The sequence below is a fragment of the Notamacropus eugenii genome, chromosome 4, assembly GCF_028372415.1.
Source record: "Notamacropus eugenii isolate mMacEug1 chromosome 4, mMacEug1.pri_v2, whole genome shotgun sequence".
NCBI classification, from domain to species: Eukaryota; Metazoa; Chordata; class Mammalia; order Diprotodontia; family Macropodidae; genus Notamacropus; species Notamacropus eugenii.
In genome coordinates, this window is record NC_092875.1 from 471,928,249 (window position 1) to 471,955,076 (window position 26,828).

The 26,828-nt window shown below is 37.7% G+C and overlaps 1 protein-coding gene across 7 annotated transcripts in view; it reads right to left on the minus strand.

The window, feature by feature from the left end:
- Positions 1–26,828, minus strand: part of AP3B1 (adaptor related protein complex 3 subunit beta 1) — a 330,578-nt gene that overhangs the window by 131,054 nt on the left and 172,696 nt on the right. For all 7 annotated transcript variants that reach the window (XM_072606405.1, XM_072606403.1, XM_072606406.1 and 4 more), the window contains one exon: positions 25,012–25,121. In XM_072606405.1, the coding sequence (XP_072462506.1) occupies positions 25,012–25,121 (110 nt within the window). The remainder of the gene's footprint in view (positions 1–25,011; positions 25,122–26,828) is intronic.

Here is a 26,828-nt window from a genome sequence, read left to right on the forward strand (position 1 = left end):
CTTTCTGCTGGGGAATGCCAAGGAATTGATATTGTTTATTAGAAAATATATACATTCACATGCCATCTATGCTTAGCTATAATGAAAATTAAAGACCACCCCTGCAACTGCCAACCCCATTAGGATCTTTATATACAGGCAATTTGTTCCATTGCTACTGCAGAAACGGAATTAGGACTCATCTCTAGACTTTCAAGGGAAATAGCACCTCCATCAGGTGGCCTTTGATCCTCACCTAAAAAATAATTTAAAGTCACCTTCTACTTGTACTTGCCAGGAAATAGAGAGGAACTCCCTGGTAAGATTTGTACCCATGTTCATTGGCTGCTAACTTGTATACTTATGTAGTCTTCACTATTCCTGGCTTTCCTTTACTTTCACCATTAAAATCATTCAAGAAGGTCTCCTCCAGCTTCTACAAATTTCATTTCAGAGATAAAGTGCATACCTGGGATGATAAGACTCTTCACATGCCCCTTGTTAGTTAAACTTCAGTAAATTGAGAAACACATTCCTATACGCTTGTGCCTTTCACCCAATGAGCTCAAAGACCCCCCCAAAGTATTGTATAAGTTACAAATAGCAACTTAACTGCCCACCAGTTTCCATTTTAGAAACTCTCAGGGAAGGAAGTGTTTCTAAAATTAATCAATAATGGAACTTTTTATGTATAAAAAGGGAAAATTGGATGACCCATCTTTTAGGGAGCTACCTGCCATGTCATTATTCCAAACTGGCTGGAGATATGGAGGTCCATAGCTCATCCCTCCAATTCCAGTCAGCTATAAAGAATATCTTCTAATCAATTTCCTTTTAAGTCATAAGATATTTAAGTCTTACGCTTGGGTTTTCTTTTCCTTTCTGTAGAGCGGATGCTGAGCTACTACAGTAAGACCTCTGCCTACAAATGCTGCCAAATGTGGAAAATGAAATCAATGCCAAAAACTCATCAAGCTTCCTCACTTTGATACTTTTCAAACTCATATAGAGAACCCTACTTTAGATGGTCTTAGTAAGCTACCTATATTAAATAAACTGGAATTTTGCTTCAGGGTCAATGCCTAGGAAGGCTTCAGAGATGAAACTTCCCTATGGTGGGGTCTGCTTAGTATTTTAATAATTAAATCCCAAAGGATGTGCTCTAAAAGACACTTCGTCGATCACAATTGCTATCAATAACATACAGTGCTATATACCAAAATTCTAATGTGTATCAATACATGATCCTAGCTTTACACTATAACAAAAATATCATTTAAAAAAACAGGATTGGAGACGATGAATATGAAAGGAAATTATTATATGAATATCAAATAAAAAGTTTCAAATGTCATCTGAAATCTACTCATGAAACACAGTAAAGCGGATACAATTACTCTAGGCTGAATTCATAAGAGAAAGAGGTTATTTCTAATGCTCCAAAGGCTACACCACATTAAGACCTTACTCCCAATCTATTACTTTAAATTGGGCTAAAGAATAGTAATTGAGTGGTACATTAAATTTTCCAGTATGAAAGCTGTTCAAGTTGCCTGACACAGGCAGGCCTCTCTAAATAAGAATATGGCGGCAGCTTCTGATTTCGGTTACGCTAGATCTATTTTCCTATACACTAGTTTTAAACATTAAAAGTCTACAACATAGCACCATCTGCAAGCCCCCACTCCGGGCAATTTTCTTCAAAAAATCATCAGTTGTATTTCTACCTTTTTCAGATGGCCTCCCTCCCCTCAGACTCACAGATTTCTATGAATATGGGAGAATCTAAGCCTTTCACTTTTTTGAGAATACTAAGTTGCAAATAGAAACGAATATTCCAAACACTCAATATGTCTAAACCATTTACTGAATAAGTATAAGAAAAAATATACAGAATAAGATAAAAGGTTCATGATTAACCTGTATCACCATGGAAACTGGTGAATTAAAAAATACAACTTAGTGATATCTGGAGGTGTTTTAAAATCAAGGTGCCTATATTCCTGTAGAAATAGAACAATATTTTCTGCAACAAGGATCAAAGACAATTGGAGAATATTTGAACTGAGCATTTTTTAGAAGAGACAATGATGAACATGATAATTCCCCATGATCAGAACTGCCTGCAGACTGTTTTCCAACTTTGTCTTGACAGTTTAAATTTCTCAGTCCTCCATCCACACAGCCCTGAGTATGATATCACGTCCACTATTTTTGTAGAGTTGAAAACAACAACAAAAAACCCAGCGAACAAGAAAAGCAGCCACTTTTTATTCTCCAGTCTTTTCAATCACAGCCTGAGTGGAGACCTTGAACTGGAGAAAAAAAATACACAGGAAATCATCCTTTCATTATGTAGCCCTGCTTTGCATTCTCTTCAAAGGCAAACAGTACTGTCAATTACTTTGCCCAGTTCTTTACTCTAAATGCCCTGAGCAAGTGGCTAAGTGCACTTTTCAGACCCTGGGCGATCAGGCAGTTTCCGTTGCCATTTTAACCCATTAAGTTGCTAGCAAAAAGGTACAATGATGTCTGAACCGCTTACAGCAGTTACAGAAAGATGTCCAAAAAGATATTACAGATCATTTTGTAAGAAGCTCAATTTAAAAGCTATCATGTTTCACCAATATGCTGATTTCACAATGTAGTACTCTAAAATAAACCTCACAAACATCCATTTTTATTTATTTAAATTTGTTAAAGTAATCTGTAGGCATCTAAACAAACTACAAATAAATAACAGATTAGATCTAATGTTTTTGTACCTGGACCCAATATACTTTAAAACTTCTATCTGGAAACACAAACAAGTAGGAGGGTGGAGAAAAATTAGTGAAACAAACAGGCTATTAGTAAAACACCTGGGCAAGAAGTACTTATTCCAAGTGCTGTTTCCAAGTTACTGAATGGTCTTTTACATAGTAACACCTTTCAAGGGCACTTTTATGGTATGAAATTCCCACCTGTGCCATCAAACATTATGTAAATTTTATTTAAGGAATTTTCTGATGGTGTACTTTTTATCCCAGAAGAAATCTGATTCAAAGGTGGTATTTCCTACAAATAAAAAATGTTCCAAAAAGATGGAAGATTCAAAATCAGAATATATAACTGAATGTATTGTTGATAAGAATTTTAAATTAGAATTAAGTTTTAATGCAAGATTTTAACCATAGAATTTTGCCAAATATCCACCCAAGAATTGGTCCACCGTAAGATCTTAAAATTTTATTCTTCACTTTAAGAACAAAGAGGAAAATCACAAGAAAACAAGCTGACATTAGGGATGTTTCCTTTCATTAAGTTTTAGTAATGCCTTTTCATTTACACAAGTAAAAATTCTCTTCTTTTCTCCTATAAATCTTCTTCCCCTCCCCCCACCATATCAAGAATCCTCTGTTGTTGTAAATAATAAATAAAAAAGAAACCAAATGCCTGACCTTGTATACAATGCCATGGAAGGCAATGCCTCTAATCTACTGAGAAGTATGTTTAAGGATCTGTTCTCTGGACCATCACTGATCATTATGATTCTGCCTACCTCTGAGTGTTAGAGTTTTTAAATTTTTAAAATTATTATAGTACTATTATTATTACATATATTATATACGTATTCTAGTCTAGCCTTTTCCTGCTAATTCTTCTCTCTTCATTCTGCATCAGTCCACATCAGTCTTCCCATGTTTCTTTGAATTCCTCTTATTCATTACTTACTATGACCCAGTAACATTCTGTGACATTCATATACCACAATTTGTACAATCACTCCCAAAATGACAAGAACTGACTTTACTGCTAGTTTCTTGTTATCACTAGTGTTGCTACGAATATTCTGATGTGCATAGAGACATTCAGTCCTGTGGGAAACAAAAAAAAGGAATTTTGTTTCCACGGGGTTAAAACTCTTCTCAGCTTTAAGTCATAGCAGTTAATTAGAGTTGTGACCTAGCATGGTCAGGTAAAAAGGTCAGAAACTTGTGCACAGGCTTGATGGGGAAGCCTATCAGAGAGGAAAACATGAAGGGAGGCGTTCAGGAGGCTTCTTCTAGCCAACGGATGGTGAGGTGGGAGATCTGAATTGAAACAGTATAAGGTGGCTGGAATTGGTCTGAGTAACTGTAGCGTTCCCCCAGGAGCTACCCATTCATTCAGGGGAAATGAACACAAAAATTAATCAAAGCTTTCCTGATTTCACAACAATCTCCAGCTCAAAATGAAGGTAAGTATACTTTAGTGTCTTTTTTTTAAAACATAGCTCCAATTTCTTTATAGATTCATTTTAAAATAAACAAACACTCCAGTGAACCCTCCAAGGCAGGAATTCTAGACATTTTTTTCCCACAGAATCCTTTGGCAGGCTGAAAAAGCTTGCAGACGCCTTCTCAGACTCAAGTTTTTAAATGCATAAAATAAAATGCACAGAATTACACAGGAACCAATTATATTGAAATAAAGATGCACTTCTTTTTCTCATCCAAGTTTACCAAAACCCCTGAAATCCATCCAGACTCCTTGTGGTTAAGTACCTCTACTCTGGGGTCATCCTAGGTCTACTTTATTAAAACATTTCAGTCCAGCTTACTGTAACATGTCAGACAGCTTCAAAAACAATAGGCACAAAAATTTTCTTGGTCAGTTCATAGTTTTCTAGATAATTCATAAGAAATATCCCTCAAATACTGGTGCTTTCAAACACATAATCAAATAAAGTAAACCTGAAACATTCAGGTGGATGTAGCAAATTAATAGATAATTAGTAACAATTAAGTAGCTAATTAATAGAATACTTTTCTGAAAGTCTAAGAGACAGCATAACACCTAATAGGTAATCATGACCCACTATTATATCTCTCATGGAACCTTCAAAAATTGTATCTCAGGGTCATTTTAATTTGGGGAAGCTTATTAGGAGTAAAGGAATGAACTGGGGCTAGATGTTCCTTTAAAATTTCTATGTCAAGAAGCTGACATGATCTTTCTTGGATATGGGGTGAATGTTATGGCAGGTAGGCAAGTGTACGGCAGAACACTTCCACCTCTGTAAATAATTCCTTCTACTTTTTATAGGTAATGGTAATTACTACCACCCCCACCCCCATCAATATCTACTTCTTAGCATAAAAAATGACAAGCAACTGATACTCATTTATCTCTGTCCACTAACCTTCCATTTATTTACTATTGTGTCATGCAGTATTGGAGGAAGACCTGACAGCACAGTAAGAACCTATCTTCTTAACCTTATTTTATATGGAACTTAGAACAGTGCCACGTACATATTCATCTAAATTCATTTTAATTTAAAACGTAGCAGATAAAAGTTGAGAGCAGTTTCTGTTTTTATTAGGGATTGGCCAGGTATCTTCTAATTATGGATCAACATAGAAAAAGAGAGGGTATGGTGCAGGGATGATGGACAAAAGGACAAACTCAAAGAGTTTAGAGAATTCCAGAAAAAGGCCTTGATTTTGATATATTTAAAGCCTCCTGGGAATAGCAAACAGCTCAACAGGCAGCTAGGTGGCTCAATGGATAGAGTGCTGGCCCCAAAGTCAGAAAGATCCAAGTTCATGTCCAGTCTCAAACACTCACTAGCTACGTGACCCTAAACTTCGTCTCTGTTTGCCTTATTCCACTTTGTCAAGGAAACCCTACACAGGGTCACAACTGAGCATCAACAGGATGGGCAAAGGGGCAAGTTGTCACAATTAGTTATGGAAATTTGGCCACCAGAACTCACAGTACCAATCGCACTGGCAATAAGGTGAATCTATTATCAAAACCTTAACCCTAAAGTTGACAGTTTCTCATACAATCTTTTTCCCTGTTCTTTGTATGCTGACATATTTGTTGATAATGGTTAAGTTCACAACTTAAATGTTTCAATTTTTTAAAAGAGGAAAAAGTAAACGAGAGGCTTTAAACACTGAAGGACAAATACAAAAACCTCAACACAATAAAATAAAATGCTGACCTGAAGCAAATAAAATAAAATAAAATCTAATAGGAATCACTGGAAAATTTTAGAATTAGATTCAAAAGACGAACTTGCAGAAGCATAAGATGTGAAGATGTGGCTGAATGTCAGTTTGCCTGAAAAAACAATCTGTGGGTTTTATTGTTCTATTTTATCACAATGAGTACATAACATGACAGAACAGGAAAAAAGGTATGTGATCTCAGGGGGAACGGAGAGGAATCATGTTTGGATTCAGGGATGGGATGGTTCTTTTATACTCAACAGCATCTGAATGACAGTCATATTCAAACAGTGATGGCCAGAATGGTAAAGAGACTTTGGATCATTACCTCATATGGCAATGTAAGAATGGGCTGATAGAATAAAGGACGTGTAGAGCAGAAAAGACTTTAGAGGATGATAGGCATCACCTGTCTTCACCAGTATTCGAATATTCATAATAGGAGAGAGGAATTGAACAACTTCTGGGGGGCATTAGCAAAATTAAGAGCAAAAGGTGAAAAGTGAAGTAGATTTTCGCTTGATAAAAGGAAAACCTTTTTATTGGGCTGTCCTAATGTGAAATGCTCTGCTCTGGGACTAGAACCAGAAGTAGTGATTTTGGTACCTGAGGTTAAGTGAAAAGTTGAAGGACATCTCTAAGAAAGAGCATGAGGTTGCTGCTGCCAGGGAGGTAAGTACAACAATACTGGGCTGGGAAAAAGTTCTTGGCATACAGAGCTTACCGCTGCCATACAGTGGCTTTCACCTTCACCGTATCATAGGGTAGCTTTTGTGTGATGCACTGGTGGCTGAGGGCAATCCTACCACAGGAAAGGCTAGCTGCTCCTCAGAGAACGAAGCCCAAAACATCACAGCAGCCCAGAAGCCTCACTTTCCAAATCCCAGAAAGAGGTAAAGTACAGCAAAGTCAGGGAAGGTGCACCACAGAAGGGGCATCGCCCACGACCCTGGCATATACACAGCAGAAAGGAACTGGTTCCTGGAAGAACAGTCACAAGGAGGATGCAGAAGGCTATGGTGTGAGCATGATGGACAAAAGGTCAAATCGGAAGGAAAATGGGACCCTTCAAGTTGCACTGATGGAAAGATTCTTTTCCAGAAGATAAATTTAAAGACCATTGTGTGGAAAATTAGAAGACGGTAAGTAACGATTTCTGTAAACAAACAGAAACAAAATTATTTCCTGAGGTTTTTTTTTTCCTGCTTGAGGAAAAAGCCTGCTCTCCAATCCCAAACTAGTCGTGCTTTCACAGTTTAATCTTAAACTGTTGAGCTTATTTTCAGAAATAATGAAAATAGGAATGAGTCATTCACAAAGTTATCGCCCTATTGAAACTGAAGGTGCAGTAACTGAGTGTCAACTGGTGTGTTAATTTCAGAGGCCCTCAGTTTATCTGTAAAATAAAGGAGTCAGGACTGAGGACTTCCAAGATCTCTCTTAGCTCATAATCTACGGTCCTAATCAAACCATTCATTTCAGAGAGAAGACTAAATAAAAGTTATCCTGAAGAGCAGAAAACAATTCATTTGTAAACTTAAGAAAAAAATCTTAAAGAAATAATCATGTTGGATTTAACTTCAATTAGCTTGACATTCTATGCTATTTTAAATGGCTTCTTAGGATATTTCAGAAGAGTGAGTAAATTTTGGATTGGATGACACTTCAGAGAAACACCGCTATAAAGGATTATTCTTCCTGGATCTAGGGTCCATTAGGCACCTTATCACTGAAAATGGCAATCTCATCAGCCTAACAAAAGTGAAATTTATAACAACATTAATACAACAAATTTGGGCACCAATTTAATGTAACGCTATATACATTTTGCAGCAAAATGAAGAGCGCACCTCCACATAACAAATACAACCAAACAAAGAAGTTATTTTGAAAAGGTTTTCTTTTGTCTCTGTTACAGTTTAATACCTCTGGCTTTTAAGTTTCCTAAAATTATCTAAATCAGACTACGTTAGTCTGAATGACTAGCACACGAATTCCGATAGCAGCTGTCATCTAATCCGACTCTACGTAACCACCATTTTAAGCCACACTCCTCCAGAATGATTCCACCTTTGAGACCAAGAAGAATATTAAAAACAAAAGCATTTAATACAGGGACTGCATCTAACGACGCCTACAATTTTCTGCATTTGCAGCTTCCCCACCTTCCTGCCTTGCTAGGTGAACATGCGTTTCCTGATCTATTCTGTGGGATTCTTTCAGTCACCTTCTAATTCACACAGCTGCAGTCATGGGGACATCCTGTTCTCTTGACTGAACTTACTTTGCTCTGAATAAGCTCACGCAGACCATCGGATGTTTCTCTGAATTCTTATCTTCGTTTCTTACTGTATAATAAAATTGTATCACACTCCTTTGTCACAGGGGTTTTGGTTTTTTCCAGTCATTCTCCCCAGTCAGTGTCCATCCACTTTGTTTCCAGTTCTTTACTGCTGCTGTGAGACTTCTGGCACACGTAAGATGGGTCGGTGATCCCTGCAGATATTATTCTGACGGGTCCAAAAGAACTCTGAAGAACTAAACATCAGCAAGATCATTTCAAATGCTACATGATAAAAGAAATCTATGAAGTGACGCTACGTCAGATGCTGCTGTTGGTTTTATTTAGCTCTATTCCTGGGAATCACAGATCAGAGCTTTCTTCTAACTCTTGGCAAAAAAAATGATTATCAGCAAAAAGTTTCCCATCCTGTTCCACAAACTTCCTGAGACTGATCTCCTGACTCAAAATACTCTAGAAGTCGGGTATAATGGCCAAGATTACCTATAAGACAGTCTTTAAGGTATACTTAGCTGCTATTCAGGGAGACAGTAGGTAATACATAATGAATGCTTCTACTTGCAGATTAGTATATAAGCATTTTTGAGTCATCCACTTGAACCTTTGCATTTTGAAGATAGTTTTCCAAATAACCAACATTATAGTTAGGCCTTGAAACTGTTAAATTTCTTCCTCAAGAGACATTAAATTCAAAAAGGCATTTATTAAGCATCTACTATGAACAGTACCCTGGGCTAAATGCTGTGGATAAACATGAAAAAAGATGTTTTCTGCCCTCAAGAAAGTTACAAATCAAATGCAAGCATACAACATTCCTACAGGTTAAGTATGACAAATAGAGGGGAGAATGTGCTGGGACAAAAGATAGTTCCAAACAACCCACTATAGGACTAACAGATCACATCCAGCCTGAGGGAGCAGGGTGGTCATCAAAGAAGTAACATCTGAATTAGCCTTCAAAGAGGATTTGAACAGACAGGGATAGAGAGGTAGGAGACTGCAGCTCTACCTTATCACATGTATAGTACAGTTTTTAATCTACAGAAGGTTACTGGGTTGTATGACATTTTTAGAATGTTTCTAAATGTGTAGATGAAAAACCAGAAGCTTTTTAACAGTTTCCATACCGGATGTCCATTTTTTTTTTTTTTAACTACCAAGAAATATGATCAACAAGATACTCATGGCATATCCCTTCATGAACGCAAGCAGGCTTTAAGTCAATGTGGTACAGAAGGAAAAAGTCTTGGATTTGGAATCAAAGCCTGATCCAGGTGGCAGCTCCAACATGAGTCCTTTTCTAGTCTGTCCACCATTGTCATTGCTCTTTACCTCTAGAAATTACTTTGTATAAATCCTATATTCACTTATCTTTGTAAGTGCATTCCCATCCTCTGTCATATGCAAAAAAGAACAGGTGAAAACTCTCCCCCTTTATGAGCAAGCCCTTTGCTACTTGGACTCTGCTATGGACATCTTTCATGCAAGTAACAAGCATCTTTAATGAAAATGTTTCCCTGCTTTATACCTTGCCTGATATTAAAAAGCAGAGGGTTAAACAAAAGAATCTTATATGATTTTACCACATGCACTGGAGAAATACTGTTGGAGTATTGACTTTAAAGAGCAAATCGAATGCTTTTATGGTGAAACGCTAAGCCCTGCTAGTCTCTGTATTCATTAAATCTTCCAGTCAGGTGTGCTCCTATAAAGATTAATAGGCCTATGTGACCTGCTCTGAGCTCTGGCCCAAGCTCACAGCTGTGACACAGCCTGAGTCACACGGACCCTGAGTCATATGGGACCGACTGTGGGAGGAGCTTGCCCAACATAATTTTAACTGAAATAGAATGCTGAGAAGACAGAAGTGTATGTGAGATGGCAGTGAGGGGAATTCTGCCTAGGGGAACTCGCTTGGGTGGAGGCCTAACAAAAAAATGCTTAAGATGTTGGCGCTCTCTGGTTTGATGGTAAATACCTTGCTAAATCTCACCTCCTGGTATTCTAATACGATATTCCAAATAAATATTTTGGTTTTGCCTTAAAGGAGGGGAGTTTATTATGTTTTGCAAATCAATCCTGGAAATACATATGCTATGGGTTATCGCATTGGCATTACAGGTCTGTAAAACCTATTCCTTAGTAGATACGTGTTCAAAGAATATGAAAACAAATTCAAAAAAATAAAGCTGTAACAACTACTATATGAAAACTGCTCCAAATCAGTCATAATGGAAATAGAAATTTTAAAAACTCTGAGGTTTCCATTTTACATCTAGCAAATTACCCAAGATGACAAAAGACAAGACTACTGATGGCAACACTGGGAGACCTAAGACCCAATCCAAATGCTTTAGAAGGTAATCTGGAACATTTTGTAATATGACAAAAATATCCATGCCCTTTGACCCTGAGATTTGCTTTGTTAATAGCAAAAAACTGAAAACAAAATCGCTAACCATCAATTACACCAACTGCAGGGCACAAGTATAATACAGCGTTGTTGTGTAATAAGAAATGACTGAAGAATTCTGAGAAGCATGGGAAGAATTACATGAATTTATTCACTGTGAAGTAGCAGAAGCAGGAAAACAAAAATAACAAGGATTGCTATTACATAAACAGAAAGAACCAGAAACTTCGTAAACACAAAGCTTGGCTCTAAAAAAGACTTGAAAAACCGTGGCTCTTTCACTGAACAGCTGGAGGACTGTTGCACAGTCTGTTAGACACAGCTCATTTATTGCTTGGTTTTGCCAAACTTTTTCCACCTCTTTCTCTTTAAATCTTTGATATTATCCCCCAAAACAATTTTAAAACAAGACATCAATAAACACAAGATTGGATCTAAGGTGGGTGCCTGGTCCCTTTTAAACCGCATCAAGGATGTGCACGTACGGGTAGATTATGTTCATAAACATTTTCAGACATTTGTGCCACTAATAGCCTCTTCTTGACTTTTTTAAATTTTTTACTAATAATAACGTCTGAGGCTCCCCCCCCCCATGCCTTTAATGTCTTTCTCTCTTTCACATGATGAGAATCAATCATTCAAAGGGCTCCAAACTGCTCTAACCCACTTCAGTCTGGCTGTTTCTCTTTTCTTCAGAGCCATTCCCACCTTTTCACAAAGCCTACTAGGCCCAGCGATGCTAACTTACAAGTGTGGTGACTTCACTGCATTAATGGAAGGAGTTTGTTTTTAGAAATCTTTACAGATCCTTTCTATTTCAGGTTTAAATTCTCTCAGGATGATCTGACTGGGCTGGATTTCCTACTCAGCTTTCAAAAAACCTGTTTGTCTCTTCTCTGTTTCTTCATGTTTTATGACTAGACAAATCTTTCATGCAGCAAACACTGTTACCCCTTACTACCATCTTTTTCTACTTGGACATGAGATGCGTGGCTGAGATCTGCTGCCTGGAGAAGCTCCAAGGTTTGGGTGGTCTCCGTTCTATCTGGCCTCTCTGATTTCTTATTCTGGATTCATGTCCATTTCCCAGCTTCCTCTCCTATGCCTACATTTGCACTGAAGTTCTTGACAAAACATGAGCTCATCAATGGGGTATTCCCCTTAACTGTACTGTTAGCAACTGAGCCCTGCCTTCTCTTCCTTTGTGATTCTTGTCCAACCTTCCCATTAAAATTCCAGAGGGAGTCTGACCCGTTGTGTTGAGATGTCTCAACAGCTGCTGGTTACCAGCAGAACACACAGGCTGGCTGTCTGCTCACTGCCTACTCCTTTGCAGTTGCTGTACGACCAGCCCAACTGCTTTTCTGATTAAACAATTTACACCACTTTTTTCTGCACAACTATTCAAAGAGAATGGGTCAGTCCAAAGTATATGCTAATTTAACATGGATTATTTTATATTCTTCACAGAATTATTTAACATGACTTATGTTATTACGTTCTTTACACCTCATCATCCTCTGTAGCAGATGCTAGCACATAAACTGTCATTATTTTCCTGATTTTTGTCTTTTACAAATGCTCATCATGAGCGCTGAAAACAAGATGACCCAACATCTCATGAAATGACAATTCTTTCTTAAAAACAACTCCATCAACTCCCTTATTTGCCTCTACACAGAGACCCTGTGCAACATTCTTCCACGGACTGCAGTGTCTTTTAGTTTATAGAGACATTCTCTTACATATATGATTTCCCCCATCCAATCAATAAATATTTACTGACTACTTATCATACTGCCCTCCAGCAACATGTAATACGGGTGCGTTTTACTGACTGCCTGAGCATTCTGAAGATTTGGAAGATTCAGATGTTTTTCATTAGATTTTTTCTTTTCAAGAAATGGAAGTGTTTCGTATATTTGCACATGTATAACCTATATCAAATTGCTTACAATCTCAGGGAGGAGGAAAAGGAGGAAGAGAGAAAGAGAATTTGGAACTCAAAACTTAAAAAAAAATGTTAAGTGTTTTCACATGTAATTGGCAAAAAAAATTAAAAATATTATTCATAAAAAGTAAAATAAAAAATAAATGTGAATTAAAAGACACTTTGAATTCACAGTGTGAATGGTTAAAATTACTACTAATTCTGGAAAGAACCTTCTACTAAAAAAATTTCTGGGCAACTTTCAGCACAATGCTCTTATAAATTTTGCAAATATAAACTTTATAATATCTGGTGAAGCTCTATGAACTATGAGTACACAAATCATACAAACTGACTGCAGAAAGTGGAAAAAAAAAACAAAAAAAAGGGGGGGGAGATAAGTCAAAAAGAACAGAAACTCTAAGTGCCCAGTCCAAGCTCAAAAGGTCATAGAGCACACGGACTCTTCTTCCAGCCTGGCTTAAAAATGTTCAAAAATTCAGAGATCTTGTGACTTTAGACTTGTTATAAACCACAAAGATTCACCCAAAGAGCTGAAGGAACTTGCTCAAGGTCACTAAGGTCAAAAGTGCCAGAGCTGAAATTCAAATCTGACTCTTCTGACCAAACTGGGTGTTTCCACTAGACTACGTCAGAACCATCTCAACAATATACTCTGCTGAAAAGGGAAAAGTCAGAGAAATGCATATGATCTTATTTAGGAATCCCTAAAAAAAATGAAATCTAAACTCTTCTACATCTTTAGTACCAGCTTAATTTTGCTACAGAAAATATTCCGTAAGAAAAAACCAACCTACGCCAAACTGGGAGATGCCGACTTGGAGTTCTTGTTGTTGTCCTCTCTTACTGCTGATAATCCGTTTGCTTTTAGACAGTCTGCATAAGGTGCTGGAGAGAAGGAAACTCTCTATACAAGTCCCAGTGTTAAAGATAAATTATAGGGTGAGTGAGGAGAATGATTCATAAGCAACTTGTGTGTTTAAAAATGATAACTGAAGAAACTGAAATGCTTGTGGCTGTGGAAGAGTCAAACAGGGCAGAAGATTAAAAAAACTCATATATACAAAGATACCACAGTTCACACACAGTAAACAGTAGTAAAAAAAAAAAAAATAAAGTCAAATTCCAAATGAAAATTTCATGTGGCTAAAAAGATTTGTTCTGATATGTCCTTGAGGAAAAGAAACATTTTTTAGAAAAAGTTAAACTATGCAATGATCTTGGTAATCTCATAGACGATAAATAATCTTTTTTGATGCCATAAAGGCAAAGCACTGTAAAAAGAGAAATAGCACCAGAGTTAGGATGGCCTGGGTTCTAGTTCTGGAAACATACTGAATGTGACACTTAAAACTCTCAACGTCTCAATCAATCAGTGATGCAAGCAAGTATCTCTTACGCACCCACGACAAGCCAAGCACTGCGTAAGGTGGAGACACAAAGACCAAAATAAAAGTAGCACTTGACCAGCACCTGAAGCCGTCTATCTGGGAGAAACAGGAGCACTTACAGTCAGGTGCCAAGGAGATGTGTTGATTTTGTTTAAGAGTACCCACAGTTGGGGTTATGGGAAGACTTTATGGCAGAGCTGAAGCTTAAAGGAAACGAGGGATTCTGAGAGTTGGCAAAGGGAGAAAGAGAAAGCAGGAGACAGAATGTCATGGAGGAAGAATAATCAAGGGTCCTATGTTCCCTGCACTACAGAGCTGTGTGGACAAGAATGACAGTGTTAAGGTGAGGCTCAGAGCCAGTCAGGATGTGCTTTAAATGGAACAGAGTGGAGTTTATATCTGGTCCGAGAGGAAATGGAGCCACCAGAGTTTCCTAAGTAAGGAAGTGACATGGACCTGCACTTGTGGAAAACTACTTAGACATCTGGGTTAAGGATGGATTGGGAGGGCAGAGACTTGGAACCCAATGACCTAAAAGATCAGTAACAAGCATTTACTTAGCACGCACTATGTGAGGCACTGGAGATACAAAGACAAGCAGAAAGCTCTGCTTTCAAGGAACTTACTTTCAAGTGGGGGAAGCCAGCACATAAAGGAGCAGGGAGGAATACAGGATAATGAGATCCTGAAATGGCTTGGTGGTTACGTGAACAGAGAGAAGGGGACAGATGAGATCCTAAAAATGGTACAGAGGCAGAAAGGACGATCTGGAAACTGAGAATGTGAGGCAAGAGTAGGAGCTGAAAATAACCCTGTGAAACTGGGTGACAGGGAGAATGGAAGTCCCCTAGATGGATGTAGGGAAAATTAGTAGAAGGTGAGATTTTAAAAGAATATAATGACTTTAGATTTATAATGCCTATGGGACATATCAAATTTAAAATGTCTGCGAGGCAGCTGGAAGTGAGGGACTGGAGCTCAGGAGAGAGACTAAGGCTAGAATTATAAATTGGGGAGTCAGTAATGTAGAAGAAAATCAGACCTGCCAGTTAATGAGGTTACAAATAAAAAGAAAAGGAAAGAGGCCTGAGGACAGATTTTTTGAGGCATACCCAGTTAAAGGCTTGATTCATCAAAGAAGGCTGAAAAGGAGCAGTCAAGACAAGTAGGGAGATAAGAGAACAGTGTCAGGAAAACCCAGAGGGGGAGAGCACACAAGAGAAGAGTGCAGTCAACAGTGTCAAATACTGCAGAGAGGTTGAGAAAGAGGAGAACTGGGAAAACAATTGATGACTTTCAAAAGAGTCATTTAAACTGACAGATAAAGTTGGAAATCAGATTACAGAAGAGTTAGAGAAGAAATGAAGGCAACAAGTGTAGACAGATTTTTCAAGAAGGTTGTCTGAGAATGGGAGGAAAGATATAGGAAAAATAGTTTGGAGGATGGTTATAATGTAGTGAGCATTATGACAAGATGGTGGAAATGTAGGCATGTTTGCAGGCACCAGGGGAGGAACAAGCAGACAGGGAGAGACAGACGGCTCAGGTGGGAGATGATGACAACAGGTGAGAATGAGACCAAGGGTACATGAAAAGGGGTTGGTTTATTCATCAGAGACTAGAACGAAGGAGAAAACAGGAGAGGATGTCAACAGGTCATGAAATGAAGAGAAAGGGAGAAGAGAATTCACAATGAACAGTTTCTATTTTCTTAATTAAGAGAGTTTTTTAGTTGTGAAGATGGGGAGGAAGGGATGATATGGAATGTGAGAGGAGGGGAGGGAAGGTCTACAACAGTTCTGATAAGGAGTAGGATAAAGATTCAATCAGGGAGGAATGCAAGAAATGTTCTGCTGTAGCAACAGCTCTTTGGAGATGAGATATGATGAATCTGCAGGTGCAGCAACAGTCGACAAAGTTGCATAATTTACTACAGTTCTCTCGAACAGAACCATAGGAATTGACTGTTTCCCCCAAGGGAGGTCCTCTACTACTGAAATAACATCCTGCGGGATGCTGGACAAGTCACACCTCAAGCAATTGCCTAAGCCTAAGTTGCAGAGAAAATGTAGATCAGCATGAAGGAAGGGAAGGGAAGGGAATGAAATAAGCATTTACTTACTGTCAACTGTGTGACAGGCACTGAGCTAAGTAGATTAGTAAAGGGAGTTTCCTCAGCAGGAAGCAGTTTCATTCACATATGTGCATGCGTGTGCACATACATGAGAGCCAATATAGAGAAAATATGGTGTAGAGGTGATGAACATGCAGTCAAGTAGATCTGGATTCAAATCCTACCATTGATAGGCAAGTCACAACCTCTCTGAGCCTCAACTGTCTTTCTCAGACATTTATTAGGAGACAACTAAGTGACTATTGGTGGAGCAAGTTCTCACAAAGATGGGAGTTCAGCTCTACAAAGCAATGATGGAAGCCAAATTTATCCACATGAAGTTAGGTGTCAGGTATATGTTGAAGAGACGTGAGATAAGTAGCAAGAGTAGTTCTGGTTAAGTGTTTATTTAGCCAAGAATGTAATGATTTGCAAGCCTGAAAGTGCGCTTGATAGAATTTTGTAAAAAGAAAAAATAAACTCCTCGTAATAATGACACCAAAAATTACTTCAATACTTAGAATGAATAAGTGATTTATGAAGTGCCTATGTCTCAACTATTAGATTTCTTTTCCCCCTTTATTCTTGCATCTTCTTTGTGTCTTAGCCAACTCTGAACTTTTTGAGAAACATATGGCATTTTTTCACTTTGTATTTAATCAGGTGTTTCTTTTTAAAAGTCCTTAACCTATTTATACAGTTGGCATTAGAAGGAAAATAAAGACTAGTGAGAAAAAAGGAAAGATCTTATTGATGGAGAAAAAGTTCTAGAAAGCTGAATGACAAATAAGGGGATACTAGAAACCTGGCGATGACTTCAAGATGCTGTATGAAGAGCGTTCTGTTAGAGTTAAGAGAAGCCACCTGATGGATCTCCGTGTGTATTTAAAACATAAGACAAACAGGAGAAAGCCTAATTAAATGTATTTCTTTTCTAGAACTCAGGAGGAGAGCAGAGGAAGGGAAAGAACATTTGTCAGAGAAAAGCATGCACAAAAAGAGGATCATGATGATAACAAATATGTCTACAACGCAAAATTCTGTGAATTCTTATAACTTTCCATTTTCTTGAACTCTTAAGTCCTTTCTCTAAGTATGCTGATGGGAAATTACTAAGAAAATTCAGGTTAAAAACAAACAACAAAACAACCAAAAAACCTCTTTTATTGGCCCGAAGAGAAAAAAGCAGGGACAAAGATGGAGCCCATGGACCATCAGGTCAGGCTTACACGGGGAGCTCCAGTGCATTTGCCACCTGGGGGGCAATTCAGCAGTAAACCTAAATACCAGAAACACTGTGCAACCCATTTCTAAGGAATTAATGGATGCTTTGAACCTTCCCTCCAGGGAATGTGTCAATAAAGTTGTCAAACTTAGGCCAAAAGTTAAAGGGCATCAATTTGGTCACTACTGCTGCTTAACAAAGGGAGCAACACTTGTATTTACTTCTTTTACATGATGTTGAAGATGGTCAGCATCACTGTTATGTTTCAGGGGGAATACCATGACCCTTAAGAAAACAGGAATTTCTCAGAATAAGGAAATTATTGTTTTGATGAGGAAGATATGACAAATGAATAGCAAATATAAGAAACAGCACCATTCCTTCTATAGTTGTAAAATTGAACATTTTAGAAAACATTAACCAAGATTAGATAAAACCAAAGAACATGGAATATGCTATCTAGAAACAAAGGATCTCATGAGCACAAAATGAGTTTGGTACATCATCCTACTTTCAGAACATCATAAATAATGTATATGTTTTGGAGCTAGAAGAGAGTCCAGCTTCCTCACTTTATATGTGAGGAAAGAGGCAGACAGACGTTAAATAAATGACTTTCTCAGGATCCCATGTTCCAAAGGTGGCTAGGTGGCACAATGGACATGGGCCTAGAATCAGAAAGACCTGAGCTCTAGTCTAGCTCTAGCTCTAGATACTTCCTACCTGTGTGACCCTGGTTGGGTAAGTAACTTCATCAGTCAGCCTCAGCTTCTTCAACTGTAAAATGGGGATGATGCAATAAGTGTACCTACTTCACAGGATTACTGTGGGCATAAAACTGGACAGTATTTATAAAGCATATAGCACAGTGTCTGGTACCTACTAAGTGCTTGTTCCCCTCCCTTAAAAAGTAGTAAGAGGGATCCAAAGTTGTCACCAACAAGGAGGTCACATTCAGTACTCATCAAAGAAAGAAGAGATAAATGGCAGTTAGTCAAGTGGCCATGCCAACCTGCAATGAATAAGAAGGAATTCTGCTGTTTTCCCAAAGCATACATTTAGAGAAGGGAGAACTTCTCAAGGCATATAACCCTGAAGAAGATCACCATTTTCTGCAACTCATAAAGAAATAAACAAGTCTGCTAGAAGGAACTTGGAGAACACTGCCAGGAATGATGAGGGCCTTGACAAGAAACTAAAGAGCTGGAGGGTAGGGTGCAGGTAAGTAAGAGTTTCATCACTCCTACCAATCACTCCTGCAAAAGAGAAAGGGAGCAGTCAGAAATGAAAAGAAATACAATTTAATGGGGAGGGGGTGTACACTAAGTGAATCAGAAAAGAAAATATATCTTAAAAGAAGTAACTAAATCAGGAAGGAACCAAAAAGGGAGTGTTCTTAGCTTGGAAAAAAGTTTACTCAAGAGTACAGAAACAGGAGAACAGCACGCTGAAAAGTCTGGCCAAAATGTGGAGTAGGTGAGGCATGATGCATGATCCGCCTGGGAAAAGAAGGTGCTGTCAGTGAACTAAAGGTCAGGAAGAACCAGAGTAGTGCACTGATTTTTAAAGGGAAAGAAGGCAGATTCTTCAAACTATATGACTTCAATTCCTGTCAAAAATTTTTAAGGCATCTCTTAAAGAGATAGTTTCTGAATACCTAGAAAGGGAGTAAGCAATGCTCTATCAAAAACAGGCCATGTCATTACCTTCTTGACAGGGTTATGAGGCTGATATATAATGGGAATGCAACCCAAATAAATACAACTGGATTTCAGCAAGGCATCACACAGTCTCTCGTGCTATCTAGTGGACAAGACAGAGACATATATGCTAGATGACAGCACATTTAGAGGAATTTGGAACTGGATGGAATGTTTGGACTCCAAGAGTCATTGTGAACATCAATGTCAAACTGGAGAGAGGTGTCTAGTGGATTGCCCCAAGGATCTATCCTTCCCCTTGTTCTGTTTAACATTTTTATCAAGGACTTGGATGAAGGAACAGATGACACGCTTATCAAATTTTCAGATGACTTGAAGCTAGAAGAGATAGCTAACATGCTGGATGACAAAATCAGGATTCAAAAAGATCCTGACAGTGAGGAGTGACTTAACAAATTGTGGCATATGAATGTAACGATAATTTAAAGCACCACAAGAATAGGAGGAATTCAGAGAAATGCTGGAAGACTTGTACAAACTGAGGCAAAATAAGGAAGCACAACCTAGAGGAAAATCTACACACTAATTTCAATATTTTTAAAGCCACTAAAATTATTGCTAACTATAATAACCAATCTTGGCTTTGGAGAAGATAGGAAGAATTATTCCTCTTCTTTGGTGGAGATGTAAAGAACTACAGATATGAAATGCTGTGCAGACGGTAATTATGCCAATGGCTTTGACTTAACCTTTTTTATCTGTGTTATGTTTGGATTAAAAAATAAATCAACTGAACACGTACAGAACAGGAAAAGCGTGAGGCTGGGCATTTCTTGTGAAAAAAACTGCGGTGGAGGGAACGTCTTCATAGACTTCCTGTTCAACAGGAATCAAAAAGTGGATTTTATATTGGGCTGTATTCCTGGAACTAGAAAGTGCAGAGTGGTAACAGTTCTACAGCACTCTGCTTGGTCAGACACTGGGAATCCTAGAATTAGTTCTCAAGAACGAATCGTAGGCATCACAGTAATTGATCTGTATAAAACAGCACCAGTCTGTGAGCAAAGTGGCCAAATTGGTGCACGTCCAGAGGAAGAAAATGAGAGAATGGAAGATGAAAGAAGGAAAGAAGAGGATGAGAGAATGGAGAGGAATAACGAAAACAAGTTGTGTAAGGTCTGACTACAGGAACCTGAAACGATGAACTGGAGAAGAGAAAGACAAAAGAGAGTGGAGAGGAATGCTAGCTCTACCTGTTTAAAGAGCTTCATGTATAAAGACAGATTAGACATGGCCCCAGAGGAAGATCTAGGAGCTACAGTTTGAAGTTGGTGGGGTAAATCTGACTCAATAAAAGGAAAAACTTGTCCAATTATGACAGTTGGCCAAAAGTAGAATGCCCTGCCTGACGAGACAGTGACTTCCTCATCACCAAGATGTCTTCAAATGGGGGCTAAAATTCAGTGCTTCTTAAACTGTGGCTCAAGACCTCAGACTAGAATTTAGCGCATCTTCTTACAATTTAAGATGCACTGAAGCAGTTGCAAGTGGAAAAAGTTTAAGAAGTTCTGGACTAGATGACAACTTTCTCAGGGATATTACAGAGGTGACTCCTGACAAAATACAATTAAACTAGACAATCCTGAGGTGCCTTCCAATTCTGAAAGCCTACAACTCTTAACAGGGAGGTAGGACAAATGGACTAGCAACTTAAAGGCATAAGCTGTTTTGTTTTTGTTTCTGCTTTCCCAGTGCTCACATACAGGGGGCATTTAACTGAGAGGAAGAGGGGGAAAAATGAGAAAAGACTAGGAGTTATTCAGGGAATAATGAGTTAGATCTGTGGTCTCCAAACATTTTCCATCATGTATGCCTATAAGTAAAAATGTCTGAGTACATTCCCCAAAACATCTATATTTATAATTCCTATGAATGCATATACTGTATACCATATGAATTACAGAAACACAGTTTTAAAAGGATAAGATAAAGATGAATATTTTCACATTAAAAATATTTCCACAAAAAATTTACTCTTACTAAAATTAAATGACTGAATATGTATTATTATTTTTGAAATACTTGGTTTAACACTTTGGCTACAGATGTTCAAAAACCTAGTTGTAAGTTCAGCTTCCTTCAATGCTTGGTTTTGATGGATATCATAAATGAGAAAAGATTTCACAAAAATACATAGATCCAAATGGAAGAAGTGTCTCATTGACTGTTCTTACTACATCATGATTTCATTTTTTAATCCCACCCAGTCAGGAGAGATTTTGTTGAAATTCAGGTAGTAAAATTTCCATCACTGATGTCAGTTTTTCTTCCAAACAAATAAAAAGGTGCAACATTTTTACATTCTTAAGAAATGAGGTCCAAACCTCCTGAAACCCTATTTGGCAGATAATCTAAATAGATAAGAAAACTCTGTTTCTATGTTAAGTATGCATAAAGTATTTTTAATAAACAGCTTGTTTTCAACAACAAAAAGCTTACTTTCTAAACGTCTTACTAATTATCTAACATCCCAAGGTACAACATACCCAGGGTGAAGTTCATTATTAACAACAGTGCATGTAAATCTGCATTTCACCTAATCTTCTTGACAATTCCAAATCTTTTTGGCCAACTTCTTGTCAGATCCGATTAGATGGTGATGATTTTTACCCAGTAATCTGGCTGACATTGAGTTCATGCCACAAGCAAGATAAAATTCAGCTCTGCCATTTTCTGTATGTTCACTTCTGCTCACATTACTAAGTGCTCCCTTCAAACTGCTGTTTGTTCAAAGGAGATCTATTTAAGTTTCTTTTCTTACTTTGTGAGTAGTCCTGGATTTGCTACAACTAAATAAAATCAATAATAAATCTACTTAGCTGGACATATGTAAACTAAAAACATTGATATGCAATACAAACAGATGAGATCACCTCTGTCATCCCCTGTGTGCTATGTAACTCCAGGTCTTCCTTCAATATTCCCTGTGTACTTTACACGACATGTACTGTACCACATGGACATACAGGCCACACAAATATAGCCATCAGATCACCAGTCCTCATATATCTTCCACTTTAAAAACCACTGATTTAGGTAAGTTAGAGAATACAGGAAAACAGTAAAAATGTCAAGGAAAAATTGCTTGGGGTCAAGCATATTAGGACTTTTAGCTCTGAACAACTGCCCAATGGCTCAGCTCATAACAGTAAAACACTTCAAGATATACAGAACTCAACAAAAGGACCCAAGTTATGTTAACCTATTCAGCAAACTTGCTTTAGAATCTAGAAACTGGTTCAAGAGAATTAAGAGCTAAATAAAAAATTTAGGTCCCAAACTTTGGAACTTTTGTTCTTTATATCTCTAACTCATGTCAAAGATGGGATTTTCCCTGGGAAATTGTCTTAAGACTTCACCACCTCATATATATGCACAGATTTGGAGGGCTGCAGACCCACCTCTTGACGGCAGCACTCCTAAGGCCTTGCTCATACAAAAGAACCTTTGATTTTCATTTGTGCATGAGTCTCGTGGTAGGTATTTTCCTTTTTACCTCTCTTAATGTGAATAAGCACTTAACCATACTCTCAAACACTTGGAGAGATCTTTGCCATCAAATGTAGGAATTAAAAAGTATGGGAGAAAATGATCATGTTTCCTTATTTTTATATTCCTAGAACGCTCAAAAAGAGTTCTGATTTCAAATGCTGAAATGAGTGGTCCTAACTCAACTGGTTCCAAAAGCAGTAGACATTGGTGCCCCATCAGTAGGGCTAGTTCACCAGAATGTAGAGGGCCCTTACTACCAGACTAAGGAGTTTGGAATTTACTCAGGAGACAGTAGGAAGTCACTGTTCTCATACCAATTAGGTCCACTTTCTTAAGGTTTTATCAAATTTCAGCTTTCAAAACAGGATAGATTGATTTTTTTTTACAGCAAACTCCTCTACCTCCCACCATTCTGAGTACTATGCATAAGACACAGTTAATGTTATCTCTTCTATGAAGTTCAGCTCATTTATGAGTATAATCACTAAACTATAATTTAGAACCAAATAGTACTATGAACAAAAGAAATTCTTCTTTCTATATGCTTTCATATACCTATTCATAAAGCTGAAATTCTGCTAAACTTGTAAAACAATTCAAACCAGAATATACATAGTACATTAGATTTAAATAATGTAACTCCTACAAGGCATGCCAAGGATATTCTTACCACATTTCTGTGATGCAAAATATATGGCAAAAATACAAGAAACGCTGCTTGCAATACAGTACAGGACAATATAAGAAACACGCTAATAAAAGTTATCAACATGACCTGATCGTTAACAGTTCACTTCTGTGTACTGCCGTTGCTCACACAGAACAAACGTACCAGGTACTAATGGTACTAAATGTACTAATAGGAAAGGCCTATTAAAATTTAGCAAGCAAAAGTTTTCACAGGCTTCAATAAGGATGTTTATTTTAGAAGAACTCAGGAGCCTTCACTGACCTATTCTGAGCAAAGAAATCACATTTATCTGTAACATGCTTGATGACAATAAGGAGAAGACATACTTATGTGCTCCTCTTATAAAGCTAGACAGAAAAAAAATGAATTCTGTCTATAATCTTTTTAGGGAAAAAAAACCAAACTGGACTTGCTATTGCTATTTCACTGTTGCAATGATGATGTAAATTCTAGAGGCAGTCTTTTTTAGAAAAATCATTAAGCACAGAAAAAAGTCCTTGGGAGTCAGAATTCAAACTCATGAATTGTTAGGAATCTGATTTAGATTATCAAGCCCAGTCCTTTGAAGGCGGTTCCAACATGGCCAGTGACAATTATTATCTTTTATCATTATTCTTCATGTTGGAGGGAGACAGATGACAAGACCAATACACAATGTGGTCTTCCAATGTGTTCATGTATAAGGATTACAATTCTTAGATTTGGATTTGTGATAATTATTTGGAGAGCCAGAGCCATCTGTGCTTATGAATCTAAATCAAGAGTTTGTTTTTAAAAATATTTTGATAACAGTATTCCAGTAGAAATAATTTCCCTTTGCATTTCTACGTATTTTATCCATTGTATCCTGGGCTGTCTCCAGTCATCCTGATGATTATTTGGTTACTGGATCCAGATGGTTCAGGAGGAGAAAGTGAGGCTGGTCACCTTGCACAGCGCCCCCACGCAAAACAAAGTCAACGGCAAGTCTTGCCATCATTTCTCTGATGTCATGGTCTTCTTCAAAAACGAAGGACAAACACAACAACTTTATGCATTTAAAAACAATATTCTGAGAAGAACTCCATAGTTTTTGTTAGCTAGCCGGTGATCTTTGACACAAAAAAAGGTTAAATATCTTTTATGAAGGTCATGTTTACTGCCATGCTTTTACCTATGCATGACAGAGCAGTCCGTCTACTGCTGTCATCTCCAGGTGGTTCACAGTTCCATTTAGTTGCTTTCATTTATGATTACAACAGCCGGCCTTCAACTCACAATCAACAAACTACTGAGGAAGGCTATTTCCACTCAGCCTCTACCCTTCTCCAACTCAGTAAAACTAAACATCAAGAAGCAGTTTTCAAATTTAGTACGCTGAACATGTTTACAAGACCTGAATAGTGTTGAAGTGGTCTTGCCATTTAAGAAGGGCTCATTTATTGATGTCCAACATAATGTCTGGTGCAGGTCTAAGTCTAAAAGTCACATGAGAGTGATTATCAATATTGTTACTATAACCACGGTTTTCGCTCCATTATCGTCCCTGAGGACATACTTGATGACAATTTCAGCTTTCCTATCAGGACCTCCAGTTTGTCTTCTAATGGAATCCTCAGTGAGCAGCACAGAAATTTTTAGAGAAGAGACGACGACCAACTTTTGTATCTCTTCATTTCTCACAGGTTCCAAATCATTATTTCATCTAACTGCAAGCTTGCTTCTAAAACAAAAAATCTACTTTGAAAACTTAATAAAGTCATAGTTACTCACAGTAATATTGTCCAAGAGCTTGGCCATATGCTTGATAATCTCACCATGCTGTGCTGGCTGCATTTGTAGTAACTTCTTAATGACGACCACACTTTCCGCAACTACTATTTCTGATAAAGACATAAAACATTTCGTAAGTTACTGTATGGTTAGCTTAATTTACCATATGCTTGTTAATCAAAAAGCAGCGTGTCACAGTAGACAGCACTGCTCTTGGTGCCGGGAACAACAAGGTTCACATTTCACCAAGAACAGTTATGAAATCATGAGACTGAGCAGGCAAATGGATCACAACTCGCTTTGGTAGGAGTCAACATTCTGGTGGCAGGAATTCTCCCACTTGGAAAACTCTGTGTAGTCCTATCTGCTTGTTCACAATATAAATTAGCTACAACCAAATGCTAACACAAGTATGCTATAAAGCCTTGGGTTAGTGCTTACACAAGAAAGAGAAGGCCATTTCTATGGCCTCTTGCCCAGCTGTACATTTCCACTGCTGGCATTCCTTCTCTATCCCCTAATAGCACAGGGCAGAGAGGCTAACTGAGGGGGTCAGCTGGTACAGCTCACACTCTGGGCACAGAACTTGTTTCCCCTCATCGAACTTGTTCAACCATTACCTTACCTCTGTGTAACACTTCGGTTTTTAAAAACTTTCACATACATTGTCTCATTTAATGCTCATAATCCTGTTTGGGAAGGAAATTCACCATCTGCCACCCATCTTTCCTACCTGTATGGTTTAAGTATCTGATTCTCAGAGAAGTTAAGTGTCTTATCCAAAGCGACAGCGCTTTGAAGGAGGAGAGCCAGGAATAAAACGTATGTCTTCTAACTCTTTCTAGTGTCCTATTATTCCACAATGATTTACAAAGCTGACAAGGAATATTCTACATCTCATATGGATCAATGAAAACAAAGTCTAAATGTCCTAAAAGGTGAATCAGGTGTATATTAGGAAAGTTCTGAGGTCTTAGCATTTAAAACACCAACATCCTCTCTCTCTTGTAAAGAAGGGCAATGAGAGCAAAGAAGAGAGTGTAGCAAAGATGTCAGACTACTGGCCTCATGCGCCACTCCCAATTTCAAAGTTACATTGTTTTTAATACCAGGGCTTACAACATCAGACAATGTCTCACCACAATGTTACCTTAGCCACTAAATAAAAAGAGTAGAAACTTTGGCCATGCCAAGTATAGGAACTGACAAATCTACTTAAATAATAATAATAACAGCTATTTCTGTTAAAAAATTAACGCACTGATTTTGTATTTATTTTGCTTCCCCTTTTAAAAACATTTTAAAGATTATCTGCTGGGTTCAGTAATACATTCTCCTGCACATTTTAAATAGGCAAGCTGTTCTAAGATTTATAAATCATGCATTTCAGTGCTTATTTTCTGTAACAGGTAGTAATCACTTGAATGAAATATGCAGTTTTTGAAGCTGAAAATAACAGATGCAAATGCAGATGCAAACTGCTTTGCAGGAGTAAATTCATGCTGTAAAGGAAAGCGACAGAAAGCCAAATTACAATACGACTGATGCTAAAGTAAGACAATCTTAGAATTAAGAATAAGATCTAAAAGTCATCTCCCTACGTAAGAAAATACAAAATTCTCAAATGCTTATTTATCCTATGCTAACATAATTCTGGCATCACAAAACTTTGTTTGCCAGTCTACTCCACTGTTTTGTTTTTGTTTTTCTTAAACAATCAGCCAGTTCAGATTTTTTTAAAATCTTGAGTCTCTCTAATCAATGATATTTGCTATCCTTCAGCTTTTCATTATTACATGTGGTATATTTTCCCTTCT